The 16,398-nt window shown below is 43.6% G+C and overlaps 1 protein-coding gene across 1 annotated transcript in view; it reads left to right on the forward strand.

Annotated features, from left to right (window-relative positions):
- The window catches only part of LOC116958620 (uncharacterized), a 183,578-nt gene that overhangs the window by 153,146 nt on the left and 14,034 nt on the right, over nucleotides 1–16,398 (forward strand). Inside the window, exons 48-55 of the mRNA XM_076057213.1 lie at nucleotides 2,082–2,237; nucleotides 4,026–4,150; nucleotides 5,516–5,685; nucleotides 8,424–8,495; nucleotides 9,461–9,641; nucleotides 9,884–10,045; nucleotides 12,674–12,935; nucleotides 14,671–15,074. Coding sequence (XP_075913328.1) covers nucleotides 2,082–2,237; nucleotides 4,026–4,150; nucleotides 5,516–5,685; nucleotides 8,424–8,495; nucleotides 9,461–9,641; nucleotides 9,884–10,045; nucleotides 12,674–12,846 — 1,039 coding nt within the window. The 3' untranslated portion in view covers nucleotides 12,847–12,935; nucleotides 14,671–15,074. The remainder of the gene's footprint in view (nucleotides 1–2,081; nucleotides 2,238–4,025; nucleotides 4,151–5,515; nucleotides 5,686–8,423; nucleotides 8,496–9,460; nucleotides 9,642–9,883; nucleotides 10,046–12,673; nucleotides 12,936–14,670; nucleotides 15,075–16,398) is intronic.

The raw sequence follows: 16,398 nt of genomic DNA on the forward strand, positions 1-16,398 counted from the left end.
GAGTCCTCATATGGTTCTTTCCCAACAGCTGAGGTGATAGCTTTACGAATTGTGTAGTCTGAATATCCATTCATCTTGAGAGCTTGCTGTACATGTTCCAGTTAACTGGCTAGGTGATGATGGTCGGAAATGCATTGAGCTCTATGGTGTAGAGTTTTGATGAGGGAATTCTTCTGGGATGGATGGTGGTGGGAGTCAGGTTTTAGGTAGGCATCCGTATGGGTGGCTTTCCTGTAGACAGTGTCCCATTGAGCCATCTGGTCTCTTTTTTATTTAAACATCCAAGAATGGTAGGTAGCTTGCCATCCTTTTCCACTTCCATGGTGAATTTGATGGCTGGGTGTATGGAATTGATGTGGTTGAGGAATTGGTTCAGAGCTGGTCGGCCATGTGGCCAGATTTTTTCCCCATGGTTTTGGCTCTTCGATTTCACATTAGCAGGTTGAATTTCTCACGCCAGCGTGGCCACCTACGGACGCCGACCTCTGCTTCGTGGTGGCTCTGCGATCTTACATTAACATGCTAATTTCTCACATTAACATCACTGGCCCCGTCCACTTCGTTTATGACCCGAGTACTACACCCTATAAAACAGTCTGCATTCAGCAGCTTTCCTCCTTCATGGGACCTCCTTTGGCAGTACCAAATTATGAGAATAGGTTTTCCCCTTTTTTCTGGCAACAAAACAGGTCTTAAGATGTTAATACACCAAACTGAAACCTTTTACAAGGAATCATATCTGCATTAACCACAATACTTGTGGTCAGAATGCAAACAAAAAACATACTCTGATAATATATGCATTGTGTTTGTAACTGATTGGTCCACACCAGAGACAGCTTTCTTTTGAGCCTAGTCTCAAACGGTTTTTGAGACTAGACGGTGTTTGAGACTAGACAAGGCTCGAAAGAAAGCTGTCTCTGGTGTGAACCAATCAGTTAACACCGGTGTTAACACCGTTTGAACAAACATGCACGCAACACCTAAAAACATAACGTCATTCAATAATGTGAAAACACTTGCTGGTTTAAAAAATGATAATTGGTGATTATCTGGAGTGGTAAGTACGGTGCAGTAAATACAGTAACTTTTTACAGGATTTGGCTATTTATTTGTTTAATTCTGCAAATTTCACATAGTTAACAATTTGCAACACACAAAAAACATACATACAACACCTAAAAACATAATGGAATGCAAGAATGTGCAAAAATAAGCTATTTTAAATAATGATGATGTGGAGATCAAGGGGTGTTTTTGAAAATCCGGTGCCCCCCTTCCCCCTCTGAAACCACCAAATAATCGACAATCGACTGTAGTTTAAATTCGCCCCCCCCCCAACCCCCGACCAATACACAAAAAGTTAAAACACCCCCAATCATCATCATTATTGTGCTCCTCTCAAACCCAACCAAATAGTTTCAAATGTGTGGCGGCCCCTTCTCACACACGGATGATGTCTTCTTATTGGCAAGAGTGCCCCCCCCCCACCCAATCCAACTCTGAAAAATAGTGTAGAACCACTACTGTAGATGGTAAATGTGATCGTCATCGGAAAACGCTTGGCAAAATAATACGGGTGGTTAAAGTTCGCAGAATTCACTACATCCTGGGAGGGCTGACGAAGGTGCCGGCGATCGCGATGCGTCGTTGGTTTAGTCTGGTCAAACAAGGCCCAGGTGATCGATGTAATATGTTGCGGTCAGGCCTTCATCCGGCAGTGGATGGACAAACGGCTGAAAACAAATTACAAGCGCCCATGATCACCTGCCTGCCTACGTAATCGCAAATAAATAAATAATAGCCTTTAACTTTTCAGGTCATAATACAGGAGTAGTGTGTTAAGATGCTCAAACAACACATATACGTACCTATTTCAAGGCATCCAGTCTGCATTAGCCACACGTCATGCCTTTGGCAAAACACGAAAAATGTGTCCCAGGGATGTCAAACTGAAAACACTGAATTTTAATCCTATGTGAAAGCACCGAGAAAGTGCTTTCACATCGCGTCATCAATTTTTTTTAAACGTCACATCACGTTACTTTGTTTTGTTTGTTGTGTTTGTGGTTTTTTTGCAGGTCGTGTCTTCGAGACGCGCCAAATAAATGCCTCGGCTCCGCCAGGATGACATGTGGGTCTGCTGTAGAGGATAGCTTGGCCCAGCTGGCGGATTCACTGAGGGCGATGGAACGACAGTGGGATTTAGCCGTCGAAGTGTTTGGCGATAAAGAATGGTGAATGCCTTTTCGGTTTATTTAATCATCTGCATTCCACATCAGTGGATGGGTTTGTATTTTAAGTATATTCTTCCAATCCAGCCTCTTTTGGTGTGCCACGGTGACTAGGATATGTGAACTACCTCGTCTTGTATACAGGAGGTGGTGAGTTAGATCTCGACCCTGACGCCTTCTGTATATTTGGAGTTGCGTCTCTCTCTCTCTCTCTCCCCGTGGTCGCGTAGATTTTTCACAGGGTCCTCGGGTTTTTCCCCTCCGCATTTATAATCTACATCATACATTTATAGTGTACATTTCCACGTGATGATGATGATAATATCAGCCACTTTGTTGCGCTATTATTTATGATAGCCAGGTCGCTTATGAAAGAGAAATACGGTGGATCATCAATTATCCAGCACGCGATTATCCGGCTTCCAACATTATTTGGCAGTCCCAGTCCGATCCGGCAAAACCGGCAAAACCGCTCCAAAGGGCTGTAACTCGTCTGGCAGTCAGCACGAAGTGCGTGACAAAGCAAGCAGCTACGCTTGATTTCAGTGCTAAATATGACATGGTACATTATACACTGCATACTACTTAAACAATGAAGATACCGCACGTCGATACATCACTCTATGATGCAGAATCTGCAAGATTCGAGTGATAAGTACGGTACAGTAAATACAGTAACTTTTTAAAGTCGTGTTTATTTTTGTCTGTTTAATATGTAGGAGGCTTTCACGACCAATATCGCCCATAATTATACGTTTTTTGGGTTAGATGGCGTATAAATATATAAATGTGTCATAAACCCACCACCACCCGACACAGCCAAATAGTAAGGTTTGTCACGTAAACAGAACATGCCAATTCGTTACAAGTACAGCGGTGTCAGGCGGTGGTGGGTTTGACACATTTATATATTTATGCCATCTAACCCAAAACACTTGTATTATGGATACTATTTTATTTGTCTAGTTATGCGAATTTCATAGAGTAAACACATTTTAAACACTAAAAAAAACATACAACAACACATCAAAACATATAATGCAAGAATGTGCAAAAATAAACTATTTTAAATAATGATGATTTGTGATTATCCAGCATTTTTTTTTAATCCGGCGCCCCCGAACCTACCGGATAATCGCGTGACGTCATTTATGGACAGCCCCTAAGTCCACGCGTGAATTGAATCTTAATTTAATTCGAGTCCGCATTTGAATTGGTGAAATTCCACAGCTCTCAGCATTAAAATATATAAGTTTGATATGTAAAAAAAGATATCACTTTATATTTTAAAATATATCAGTTTTATTTCAAACTGATATATATATGATGCAAACGTCAGTTACATTGCATTGGAAAGTATCCCATATAGGATGTTTCGCAAATGAACCACGATACCTCGCTGGTTTCATCAAGGAGACTCAGCCAACATGCGAACTCCGGTCATGCTCGCAGCAGCAGAAGCGGATTTGGCGAGCCACCAAACAAAATAGGTCACCGCATCATCGCGCGGCGCTTTCAGATGCGCTGTTTCTGCGGTGGTTTGGAACGCTTTTCCTTCCAGTATTAGGAATCCACTGGAGCTGTGCACTTTTACATCATCTATATTGAAAACTAATTTATTTATAATTGCTCGTTGTTGTGTTTAGTTTATTGTCCTTCCACAGCACCTCCGATTAACACGGTGTGAAAGAAGTTAAACTTTCACACACACACGAACGCAATTTAATTTGCGTGTGTTACAAATTCTTATTATTTCGTGAAACCGAGGGTCCATCGTCCTCTTACGTACAGGCTGAATGTGCACGACGCCAAGTGGCTTAACTACGTCTTCAAGCCCAAGATTGATGACGGCAGCTCTGGAGGAATTCTCATCATGGACATTGAACATTCAGACATTCTAGCTATGCCTACCCCAGGTAAGGTCGCGTGCTTTAATGTGCAATTCTGATATGGGTAAATAGGACATGAGTAAATTCACAGGAACGTTACCATGGATTACTCATTTCATTAGAACTGCTTGTTGTTGTGTTTAGTTTGTCCTTCCCCCCGCAACTCCGATTAGCATGGTTAGCTACGTACGGTGCGAAATAAGTTCAACGCACACACAAACTAATATACACTAAACTAGACACTACTACACTATAAATACATTTAATAGGAATTATGGTACCAAGCACAAAATACGGCACAAACAAACATCGCCTTACAAAGTAAGCACACCACTAGCCACTCATCCAAAAATGGGTACAGCACAATAAAAGCATACATGAGCATGTGGCATGCTGCTTGTCCAGTTGCTGCATCCTATGAACCTAGCAAATTTCCACATGATGAGCCACTTTGTTGCTAGGCCACAATACCAAACTATTATTTTTTTATTTGACTAGGTGTAAGGCCCACTGCATATATGCAGCTTTTTTTCAGAAGCGACCTGGCCATCACAGATGATATCTCAACGAAGTGGCTTATCATCATGTGGAAATGTATAGCAGCTAAATACCATAACGCGTGATGTTGATTCTAAATGTGGAGGGAAAAATCAGAGGGCCCGGAGAAAAATCCACGTGACCACAGGGAGAGAGACACGCAAACTCCAAATATAAAGCAGGTATCAGGGTCAGGAGTGAACCGACGACCTCCTGCATACCATGCGAGGTATTTAACATCTCCTAGGCACCGTGGTGCCCAAGACTGAGTTATTTTGATCTTCGTCTTCATTCGGGACTCCTTCATTTCGGCATAGTCCCGCTCTGGTAGTTTGTGGCTCCTCGTCGCACGTCGCCATCAAGCTTGGAAGATTCCGGACTTACCCATTAATCGTTGGCTAAAATAAAATAAAAAATACCTTGACATTTTCAATCATGATTTAATTCACGAAATGAACGACATTTTCATAATGCATATGTGTTTGAGGAGCGTTGGAGTAACGGTTAGCGCTACGCAGTGCTACGATGCGCTACGAACCCGGCGACCTGTTCGATTCCTGCTCACGGCCACCAACACCAGTGATGATTATCTGAACCGGTCCTGGGCCTCCCCAAGGTCGACTCAGCCTCAAATGAGTACCTGGTATGGTGTGTAATAATCGCCACTGGGGAGACAAAGGCGGTCGGGCATGGTGCTGGCCACCCACCCTCTCGTATGCCATTCCGGCCTTCATAGGTGCTCGCTAACAACACTTGCCCCAACAGTATGTTAACGCTATACGTGGGCTAATTGTCTTTGTTTTGTATGTGTATGTATGCATGTGATATTTTGTGTCCTTGTTTAAATCCCGTAAGGAAATGTGAGCCAGGCCATGGTGGAGCAGTTCCTGCAGCGATGGAATGACACCCACTCGCTGTGGGCTGCTGGCATCACAGACTCGGCAAACCACTCCAACCTCATCGACTACCAACGATACAGCGAGCTCACTCGGGCTGTTGTCACGGACCTCAAGCTGGCAGAAGAGGTGGTTATAAAAATTACTTGGATGCATTATTAAGAACTAGGTTGTGTATTCAATAATTATCACACTTTACAACATTGCTGGTATTTATGTTAAGTATCATTTAACATAACGCTTATCCTGCCAAAGATTAGTATAATGAGTGAGTAGTAATGCATAATGCGTATAATGCTAATTGGCCCAGATAAATTACAATATAATTTAAATAAATTAATTTGACATTGTTAATATTTAATGTACATCCGATCTGTTGTTCCCATGATGTCACGTTAAGAAGTTGGGCCAGGGAGACATGGTTATTCTAACTTCTTGGATATGATTCTGACTTCTTGATCTTGTCCTGAAGATGCACCAAGTTTATTTTGTCTAACCAGGTGAGAACCCAAAAGATACCAGGATAGTCCCATTTACAAGAGTGACATGGGGCTTTAGCCTGCCAGGAAAGAAACAATTATTGATGCGTAGAACCACAATTTAATAATGTGGTTACGTTTTTCTTTATTTACTTGACAAATGTTTACCCTGACCCTGGCACACAAATGGCCTACTCTTGCATGTGACGTCAGGGGATCGTTAACATCCACTGTGTGGAGCGTTGTTGGGACCATTTACACCCACGGCAATCATCATTGGATCCGAACTGTGAACCTCTGCATGTAATATGTTGTATATACTATACTTTGAACTTGTTTCGCACCCACCGTACGTAGCCAACCGTGCGCTAATCAGAGGTGTGGGAGGAAGGACAGCAACATAAATACAACAAAGAATACTGCTTAAATCTTGACTTAAAGCTTTCGTAACTGCAGGAATTAATATTCTTTGGGTCTTTCGGTAAAGTCACGTAGATAGGTTCTAAAAAAAACTATGACCATTCGATCACAACACAAGCGGTCGAAAAGTCGTAGTTTTTTGTTATTTTGTTATTTTCTTTGAATCTATCTACGTGACTTTACCAAAAGACCCAAAAAATAGAATACTCCTTATTCTGCAGTAAGCAACGTACGTGTTACTGCTAGGCTATGATACCAAACTATTAAAACTATTTTGTATTTTACCAGATAAGGCCAAATTTCGATTTAAAGCTTTGTGACTGCAAGGATTCATCTTCTTTGGTTCTTTCGGTAAAGTCGCGTAGAATGAGAATAAAATAATAAATTGATAAAATAAAATAACACAATAATATTCTCACGACGTTTCGGCCACAACACAAGCGGCCTTCATCAGGTGAAGGGACGAGACTGGCTGGAGGACAGCGCTGACTTTACCAAAAGAACCAAAGAAGACAGATAAGGCCAACTAAGCTCTTATGTAGCTCTTTTTTGACAAGCAACCCGGCTATCACAGATGATCTTCCAACGAAGTAGCTTATCATCACGTGGACATTCATAGTCGCGGCCTTGCTAGTCTTCTAATCCCTCTAGCAGCGCTCCACTCCCCCTACCCCACACCACACCCCCCTCTCTATGTCTCCTCCCTTGCTCTTCCCCCCTCTCTTGCCTATATAGCCTCTTGTCACGGCAGCCCTTTTGCCCATTTGAGAAATTGTTTCTTGCTGTGGTTGTCCCACCTGATTTAATTTGTTTTATTTTATAACTACGTGACTTTACTGAAAGAACCAAAGAGTACTCTAAATGCTTGTTTCTAAATGTGGAGGGGGAAAACCGGGGAACCCGGAGAAAAAACCACGTGACCGCGGGGAGAACATGCAAACTTCAAATATACAGCAGGCATAGTCAGGGTCGTGATCGAACCCACGACCTGCATACCGGGTAACGGAGTTAATATCTCCTCGGCACCGTGGTGCACCCTTGACCTTTGTCTCAAATGCAACGTCATTCTCTCATTTGTTAATTTGTTAAAATAGTTTTTTTCGACTTTTAAGCTGAACGCATAATCGTAGTTGGCACATGAAAGGCTCGTAAAAAAAATTGACAATTTATTTTTCATGCAGAATAAGAATAGGTTTTACCCTTTCTAGCATTAAAACAGGAGGTGTGAAGATGTTCAAACACCAAATAGATGCCTTTTGCCAGGCATCGAGTCTTCAATCACCACACACAGTACTTGTGATGAACATGCAAACAAACATCATAGCACCTGTTACCTTGCCAGAAAGGTTAAAACCTATACATTATTCATACTACTGGCAAAAGGTCCAATTTTTTTATAGCTACTCACCGAGCTATAAATGTGCTGATCGTGCATTGCCTTTGTGCTGTTCGCCTTTTGGCATTCTATGGTCTGACATTGATGAGACTAGGCCCTAAAGAAGGCTGTCTCTGGTGTAGGCAATTAATTTAAGAGTGCAAGTATATTATCAGTGTGATTGTTTGCATCTTCACCACAAGTACGTGTGGTTAATGCAGACTTGATTACTTATCTATGAGATACTTTTTTTTGCCATTATCAAAAATTATTTAAAACAATAAGTTTTAATACCCTTTGTGGAAATGAAATATAGGTGTTATACGATTTTCAAATACCAAATAGATACCTTTTTGCAAGGCATCAAGTCTGCATGAACCCCACGTCATACGTGTGGCAATTTTATTTTGTTTGGCTGCATCAGGTGGTGCAGGGGGTCACAAGGACGGAAATTTGTCCAGATTGCGATGTGGCCAAACAAAAATATGTATGACTTACGATCAATCCTTAACGTGGACAGTTAATGTGAGAGGTGTTGCATGGATTGTTGGGGGGTAATGATGATTGTGCTTACATTTTCCTTTGCCGTACAGGCAGGGTACTCTTCCTTAGCGGAGATGTTCCAAGTCGCCTACAATGCCTTGGAGGAGAAGCCCGAGGAGAAGGTAACGTTGTTGGGTGAATGAGGTTAATGAGTTACGGGTTAATGAATTACCGGTTAACACGCTCGGCTAACCCCGAGATGCAATCACAAGGTTTAAGGTGTACCCCTTCCACTCCGTACCAGGGGGGGTAAGAACCGGAGCCCGGACGGCTCGCGGTTGGAAGGTTCCAAGTAAAATTTCTGATGGGGGTGGGTTGACTCAGCCCCATCAAGCATTGCGGGGTTGATAAAAAAAGTACCACTTTTTTTGGGAAATCATCAGGTGGCTCTCCTATGGAAAGACTTTCACCTGCCATAGGAACGTGGAATTTCCACCCCCGGCCTCAGGGCTCTATACCAGTGGTTCTCAACCTTTTATTACCTCACCCTTGCCTGACCCAACGTGGTTCTAAGACATAAATGTCACGAATAACGAACATCGATATTTTAACCAATTGTCCCATTTTGGGAGGTTATATCCTAACTAGCTAGTAGTAACTGCAAGCGGATAAAAATCTAAATTCAATGGTTGCTTGGCACGCGCGACGTCATTTGTTCATGCTCGAAGGTTACTCTTGGAAACCCGCATTGTTTACGATTGGTGAGTTTATAAAGGTGTTTTTTATCGTTCTAGGTTACCATACTAATTATAAAGTTATTGTAGTTATTTTATTTTGGCAGATTCATGCGTGATTATTCACCAGTGACTCTCATGTATGATATAATTTAACATATTTATAAAAAAAACCTCATCAGGTTACCTCCTGGGACATTGCCACATTACCCTCAGGGATCCGCCATGTACCCCCAGTTAAGAATTGCTGCTCTAGATGGTTGAGACTTATCTAGCCCCATTCTACACACTGGCAGAGCTGATGGTGTGAACGCACTCTGCGTCCTCGGTTGGAAAGCGTTCATAATTGCTATCTGACGTGACGCTGGGGGCGACCGATGCCCCATTCTGTGTCTTTGGTCGTCGTTCTGCAGAAGGGAGTGTGCGCCGTGGTGCGCATCAGAATCGATCAGAAGCTGACCCTGACCAGAGAGGCCGTGAAGGCGACGCTGGAAATCACCAACCAGGAGGCTTCCCCTCTCGAAAGCATCGAGGTGAAGATCACCATCAAGCGGCACGACAACAAGTCCGAGTCCAACCACCTCTTCTCCATCGGTACGCGACGGCGATTGCCCCTCGAATCTGAACTCTGTACGTTCGAACATGAAGGCCGCTCTCCCGATCCTGTCGATAATTCGTCGACGTGCCAACGCACGCACTGCTTTCCCTGTACCGTGCACGAGCATTTGGGGTAGATGCACGTGGGAATGAACGCGCGGCCCACCAGACTGGAAGCTATCTCTTCAGAGCCTTGGAAGCGCAACGCAACGTAACTGCTGTCTGTCTCTCACTTGCAGGCAACCCTGCGGTGTCAGGAGGTCTGAGCGGCGTGAGTGGAGACGGCCGGCTAGAGCCGGCGGCTTCAGGGAGTGCCGAGTGGCTCATGGTCGCCTACAGCGAGGCCGCGCCCACGCGCGACACCCAGTACGACGTGTCTGGCCTCTTCTCCTACATGCTGGGTAACGTACCTGCGATAGGGTAGAGCGGTGCTCTTCTTCATTGTGTGCTTCATTGTGTGCTCCATTGTGTTCTTCTTTATTGTATCAGTGTTCATCTTCATTGCGTTCTTCTTGTGTTCATCTTCATTGTGCTCTCCATTGTGCTCCTCATTGCTTTCTTATTCATTATAGCGGTGTTCTTCAGTGTTATTTGTTGCAAGGCCACCCGGAGGCCACTGGTGCGGGTCCCTGACATGCGCCCCCCTCCCCACCACACAGTTCACAAAGAGTGACAACACTCCCAATCATTATCGTTCTGCTGTCAAACCCAACCCAATGGTTTCAAATGTGTGGCAGCCCTGCTCACACACTCATTATGTCTTCTTATCGGTGAAAGTGGCAACACCCCCCTACTCTGAAAATTAGTGAAGAACGACTGGGGTAGAGAAACCTTGCTTAAAATGTTACCCAGTAGCAGCCACTGGGGAAAATTAGAGTAGAACCCATCTTAACGACCACCCCTGTTAACGACTAATCACTTAAGGACGGACCTCCATAGAGCCCAATATATAGTGTATAGTGTAGTGGAATGCCTACATAGAGCCCAATATGTTCACTTCCAGACCATTTCCCTCTTAACGACGGGCCATTGTGGGTACAGTAAATATGACTAAATGCATGGATTAACCATGTTTATTTTAATATTGTGTTTATAATGTTGTTAGTATCTTTATGTGTTAATATCCATTGTTTAAATATTATAAAGTACATGTAACTTTCGATGCTATCGGAACAAATTAAGCCTTTAGCGTGTCTTTTCTTTACTCGCTTAATGACCAAATCACTTAATGACTGGTTTCGTGGAACCAATTACCGTTGTTAAAAGGGGGTTTCTACTGTCCCAGATTTCCCAGATTTAAAACATCTATAAGCACTTTTTCCCACAATTATTCAAAGCTTTACAAAAAAATTATTGGTGAAAATAAAAGGTTATATAGTTGATTATCGATTATCTGGCACTGCGCAATTATCCAGCTGCTTCCAACATTATTCAGCGGTCCCGGACCGATCTGGCAAAATGGACAAAAAAATGCTCCAAAGGCTTGTGACCCAGTCAGGCGATCGTCAAACGCATCATGTTGTTGAAACAAGAGCGTAGTGGTACTGCGTACATCACCACGTGATGCAGAGTCTTCGAGATTAGAGTGGTAAGTACAGTCCAGTAAATAGTAACTTTTTACAGTAGGATATTTTTTTGGTCTTTGTATATTTATTTATGCCAATTTTACATAGGAAGCATATTTAAAACACTCAAAAAAACATACACAACACCTAAAAACATAATGCCATGCAAGAATGTGCAAAAATAAGCTATTTTAAATAATGATGATTTAGTGATTATCCAGCGTTTTTTTTTTAATCCGGCGCCCCCCTTCCCTGCCCCCACAAAGCCGCCGGATATAATCAATGATCGACCGTATGCAGACAAAATAGAGCAAGTATCAGCCACCGCAGATGTTGCAATTAGTTATGAAGAGCACCCGATGGTAATTTAACTGCAGGGAATGGTTGAAGAAGTTTGTGCAGAAGGGCTGCAAAGTGGGGCTCTGGGTGGAGGGCATTGGAACATCAGCTCAGCATAAGCTGCATGCGATGGTGATGCAGCAAGCATTTTCTGAGTCAAGATTGCCCACTAATTGGGCCACATTGTTTTTATCTGGAGATGAAACGCTTCCTTTGCAAGGCCAAATTGCAGTTTAACATGCAGTAAGGGCGCTTTGCGAAACAGGAGGCTTTCTTCACAATTCCTGCTAATCACCTGAAGAGGCTGGTTGTTATTGTAATCACCGGCGAAACGTCACCAGCTACTCCGAATTGTACACGTTGTAGTTGTGGGTTTTACTCCCTACACACAACCGGTGAGTGCTGAACTAGTATACTACACTATACACTACTTTATACACTACACTATAATTGTAAACGTTTTAGCGGGTTTTACTCTCCAATACACAACCGGTGAGTGAACTAGTATACTACATTATTCACTACACTATATACTACACTATAATTGTAAATATTGTAGTTATTGGTTTTACTCTGCCAACACACAACTGGTTAGTGCTGAACTAGTAACTAATTGGCACGTTCTGTTTACGGGACAAACCCTTTCTAATTGGCTGTGTCGAGTGGTGGCTGGTTAGAACGGTACATTATTATTTACGCGCTCTAACCCCAAAAAAACCTTTATTTAAGCCTAATTGCAATAACGTTGGCTGCACTGATTGTGTGCCTGTGTGTGTCTATGCGCGTGTGTGTATGGAGCGGGAGTGTAGCTGTTAGTGCGTTGCGTGAGTTCGATTCCTGCTAATGTCCACCAACACCAGTGACGATTGTTTAAACCGGTCCTGGACTTCCCCTAGTTGAACTCGGCCTGAAATGAGTACCTGATGAAGTGGTGTGTAGTGGTAAACATCGCTACTTGGGAGACAAATGTGGCCGGGCGTGGAACTGGCCACCCACCCCTTCATCTGCCACGGTGCCGACATTCATAGACGCTGCTACTCGATACGAACAGCACTTGCCCCAACAGTCTGTTAAGGCTACACGGGGGATTTTTGTCTTTATTTGTGCGTGTATGATCTGTTACAGGTGGATCCTTGGTAGAGATCCCCCTGTACCCTGAGACGATCACCATTGCTCCTGATCCAAGACTCACCATACATTACTTCTTGGAGAGGTGCCCATCTTGCTTACATGTTTTTCTTACCACAATTCCATCCAAATTGTTACTATCCGGACAATTGCAACCCTTCATGTGTTAGAGAACGGCCCTTTAAGAGATCCCCCTGTACCCTGAGACGATCACCATTGCTCCTGATCCAAGACTCACCATACATTACTTCTTGGAGAGGTGCCCATCTTGCTTACATGTTTTTCTTACCACAATTCCATCCAAATTGTTACTATCCGGACAATTGCAACCCTTCATGTGTTAGAGAACGGCCCTTTAAGAAGTCGGATATCACAGAGCTACCTCTGAAATCCCTTTAAGTTTCCTCTGGTTTCGGTAGCAGAGGCCACCACTTTCCAGCTCAATCTGCCATACGCTGTCGATATTTCTGTCTTTGACGGTCAAATTGATATTTACATGCCAGTTGGATGTTTTATAAAAAAAAATGCCGTTAGCTTCCCTTAAACCAACATGACCTTTTAATTGTGTGTGTTGCAATCATTGGTCACCGTCCACTCACCACACTTGAGAGTTGCCAGGGTGGGTGAGGTGGGTGTCCCATTCACCGCTGAATCTCAAAACGCGCCAACGGTTCTCAGCGTTAATGTTATTTATCGAGAGGCGTAGTAGTAGTAGCGCCACTGTGTTTTTTTTTAAATACGTCGTTTAACACGAACAAAAAAAAACTACTTTGAATAAGCCAACCAATAATGGATAAAATTACGACGTACATGTTCGCCATCATAACGGAATCGTAAGGAAAAAAACTGATAACATACACGTTCGTGATGGAAATGGGATCAGAAGGAAAAACTGATGACGCACACATGTTACATCATCGGAACGAAATCGGAAGGAAAAACTGATGACGCACATGCATTACATCATCAGAATGGAATCGGCAGGAAAAACTGATGACGTACACGAGCTACGTTATCGGAATAGATTTGGAAGGAAAAACTGATCACATCCAAGCGTTACGTCATCAAAACGGAATTGGAAGGAAAAACTGTTGACATACACGCATTACATAATCGGAACGAAAGCGGAAGGATAAACTGATGATGTACACGCGTTACCTCATCGGAACGGAATTGGAAAGAAAAGCTGACGTACATGCGGAACGGAATTGGAAGGAAAAACTGATTATGTAAATGCATTACGTCATCAGAACGGAATTGGAAGGTAAAACTGACGTATGCATACACGTACATTGTCGGAACGAGAAAAGGTTACTCAGGTGACTGAAACCTGAATTTGAAACCGGGATCTCTGCAGTGCCGGCTCAACGCTACCAGACGACCTCTTCATCTGCATGACTTTATAAAGATTTCACAATTCTTGACATTCGGAAAAATATTTCAGCCACAAGGGTTAGTCCACGATTCAACCAATTGTCCATTTTGTAAGGTATCCTAACCAGCTAGTAACTGCGAGCGAATACAAAAAAAATATTCAACGGACGCTTGGCACGTGCGACATCAATTGCTCGTGCTCATCGGTTACTCTTGGAAACCCGCATTGATTACGATCGTTGCGTTTAGAAAGATCTTTTAAATCGTTCTAGGTTACTGTATGGATTTAAATGTTATCGTAGTTAAATTATATTGGCAGATTCATACAACGTGATTATTTACCAAAGACGATGTAATTTCACGCATTTATAAATCACCTCATCACGTTAAAACCTGGGATATTGCCACGTACCCCGAGGGGTCCACCACATACCCCCAGTTGAGAACCACTGGGCTAGGGGATGGAGCGCTGGTGGATTGTTACATCGCAGGATCGAGTCGGTGGTGGCTTGGAGACTCTTTCATCCAGCCCAGCGGCAGACAGATCACGACTGACGATATTTTCCTCTTTTCCTATTTTGCCATTTCATTTTTTTTTATTGCACGTTGTCTCTTTGCAGATTTGTGAATTCAGATGACCCATTTACTGATGCGGTGGAACCATCGGTGCCATTCACATTGGGCGTGGCGATCCGTAACAAGGGCTACGGTGTGGCCAGGAATATGGAGATCACCTCGGGACAGCCGGAGATTGTTTCCAACAAGAAGGGCCTCCTGGTCAAGTTCCAAATCATCGGCGCAACCCTGGGCTCGGAGCCCATGTCCAACTCCATGCAGGTGCTATTCGGGGACCTACAGCCGTTCGAGACCAAGGTGGCGCGCTGGTGGATGACCAGCAGCCTCTTGGGAGAGTTCAAAAATTACAGCGCCACCTTCCAGAACAAGAACCCGCTGGGAGACCTGCGGCTCTCGGTTCTGGACGAGCTGAAGATCCACAGCCTGATCCGGAACGTGCGCATCCCAGGTATGTGGGATGTGCGCCTCCAATTGGCGCACGGTTGGCTATGTCGGCACAAATGAAGTTCAAGGCCCGTCCATACATAGACTCACATAGTCACTCACCAACTCACATAGTCAATCACCCACTCACATACATAGTCACTCACCCACATACTCATCCATCCTATGATTAGTGCGGTTGGCTACGTACGGTGCGAACGAAGTTCAACATATGTACATACATAGACTCACATGGTCACTCACCCACTTACATAGTCACTCACCCGCACACTCACCCATCATCCGATTAGCACGGTTGGCTATATACTGCGTGAGCAAAGTTCAACGTGCGTACATACATACGTGGTCTTACAATCTGTGTGCCGCTCAGTCACTACCTAGCCACCTCCATCCACCAAACGGATTCCGGAAGGTGACTTGAGGAGGCATTTTATGCTCGCTCTGTTGCTCTGTCTCCTTGCACTCAATCCATGCTTTCGCTCACTCTCTTTTCGCCCCCCTTCACTGGAACAAACTTCCTCCTCCACATTAAAGTCACCTTCGCTCCACTTCGTTTCCGCTCCGCACTCAAAACTCACTTATTTACCTTGGCTCATCCAATGACCCCCTCAATCTCCCCCTCATAAACGCCACAATTACTTTTCCTTCTGCATATTCTCATTATACTGCTTTCACTCATTAACCCTCATTCATTAAAACCATTCATCATCATTTACTGCCATCAATTTCGCTTTCACCGAATCCACGCATCACAGATTTGCCCCCATTGCTTCCTCGCATCCATATCATTCACCTCATCTCCACCATCGCATCCGTGTGTACAGTGAGGGAAAAAAGTATTGATCCCCTGCTGATTTTTTACGTTTGCCCACTGACAAAGAAATTATCAGTCTATAATTTTAATGGTAGGTTTATTTGAACAGTGAGAGACAGAATAACAACAAAATCCAGAAAAACGCATGTCAAAAATGTTATAAATCGATTTGCATTTTAATGAAGGAAATAAGTATTTGACCCCTCTGCAAAACATGACTTAGTACTTGGTGGCAAAACCCTTGTTGGCAATCACAGAGGTCAGACGTTTCTTGTAGTTGGCCACCAGGTTTGCACACATCTCAGGAGGGATTTTGTCCCACTCCTCTTTGCAGATCTTCTCCAAGTCATTAAGGTTTCGAGGCTGACGTTTGGCAACTCGAACCTTCAGCCCCCTCCACAAATATTCTATGGGATTAAGGTCTGGAGACTGGCTAGGCCACTCCAGGACCTTAATGTGCTTCTTCTTGAGCCACTCCTTTGTTGCCTTGGCCGTGTGTTTTGGGTCATTGTCA

The sequence above is a fragment of the Petromyzon marinus genome, chromosome 80 (genome assembly GCF_048934315.1).
Source record: "Petromyzon marinus isolate PM22_M1 ecotype Great Lakes invasive population chromosome 80, UKy_Petmar_22M1.pri1.0, whole genome shotgun sequence".
NCBI classification, from domain to species: Eukaryota; Metazoa; Chordata; class Hyperoartia; order Petromyzontiformes; family Petromyzontidae; genus Petromyzon; species Petromyzon marinus.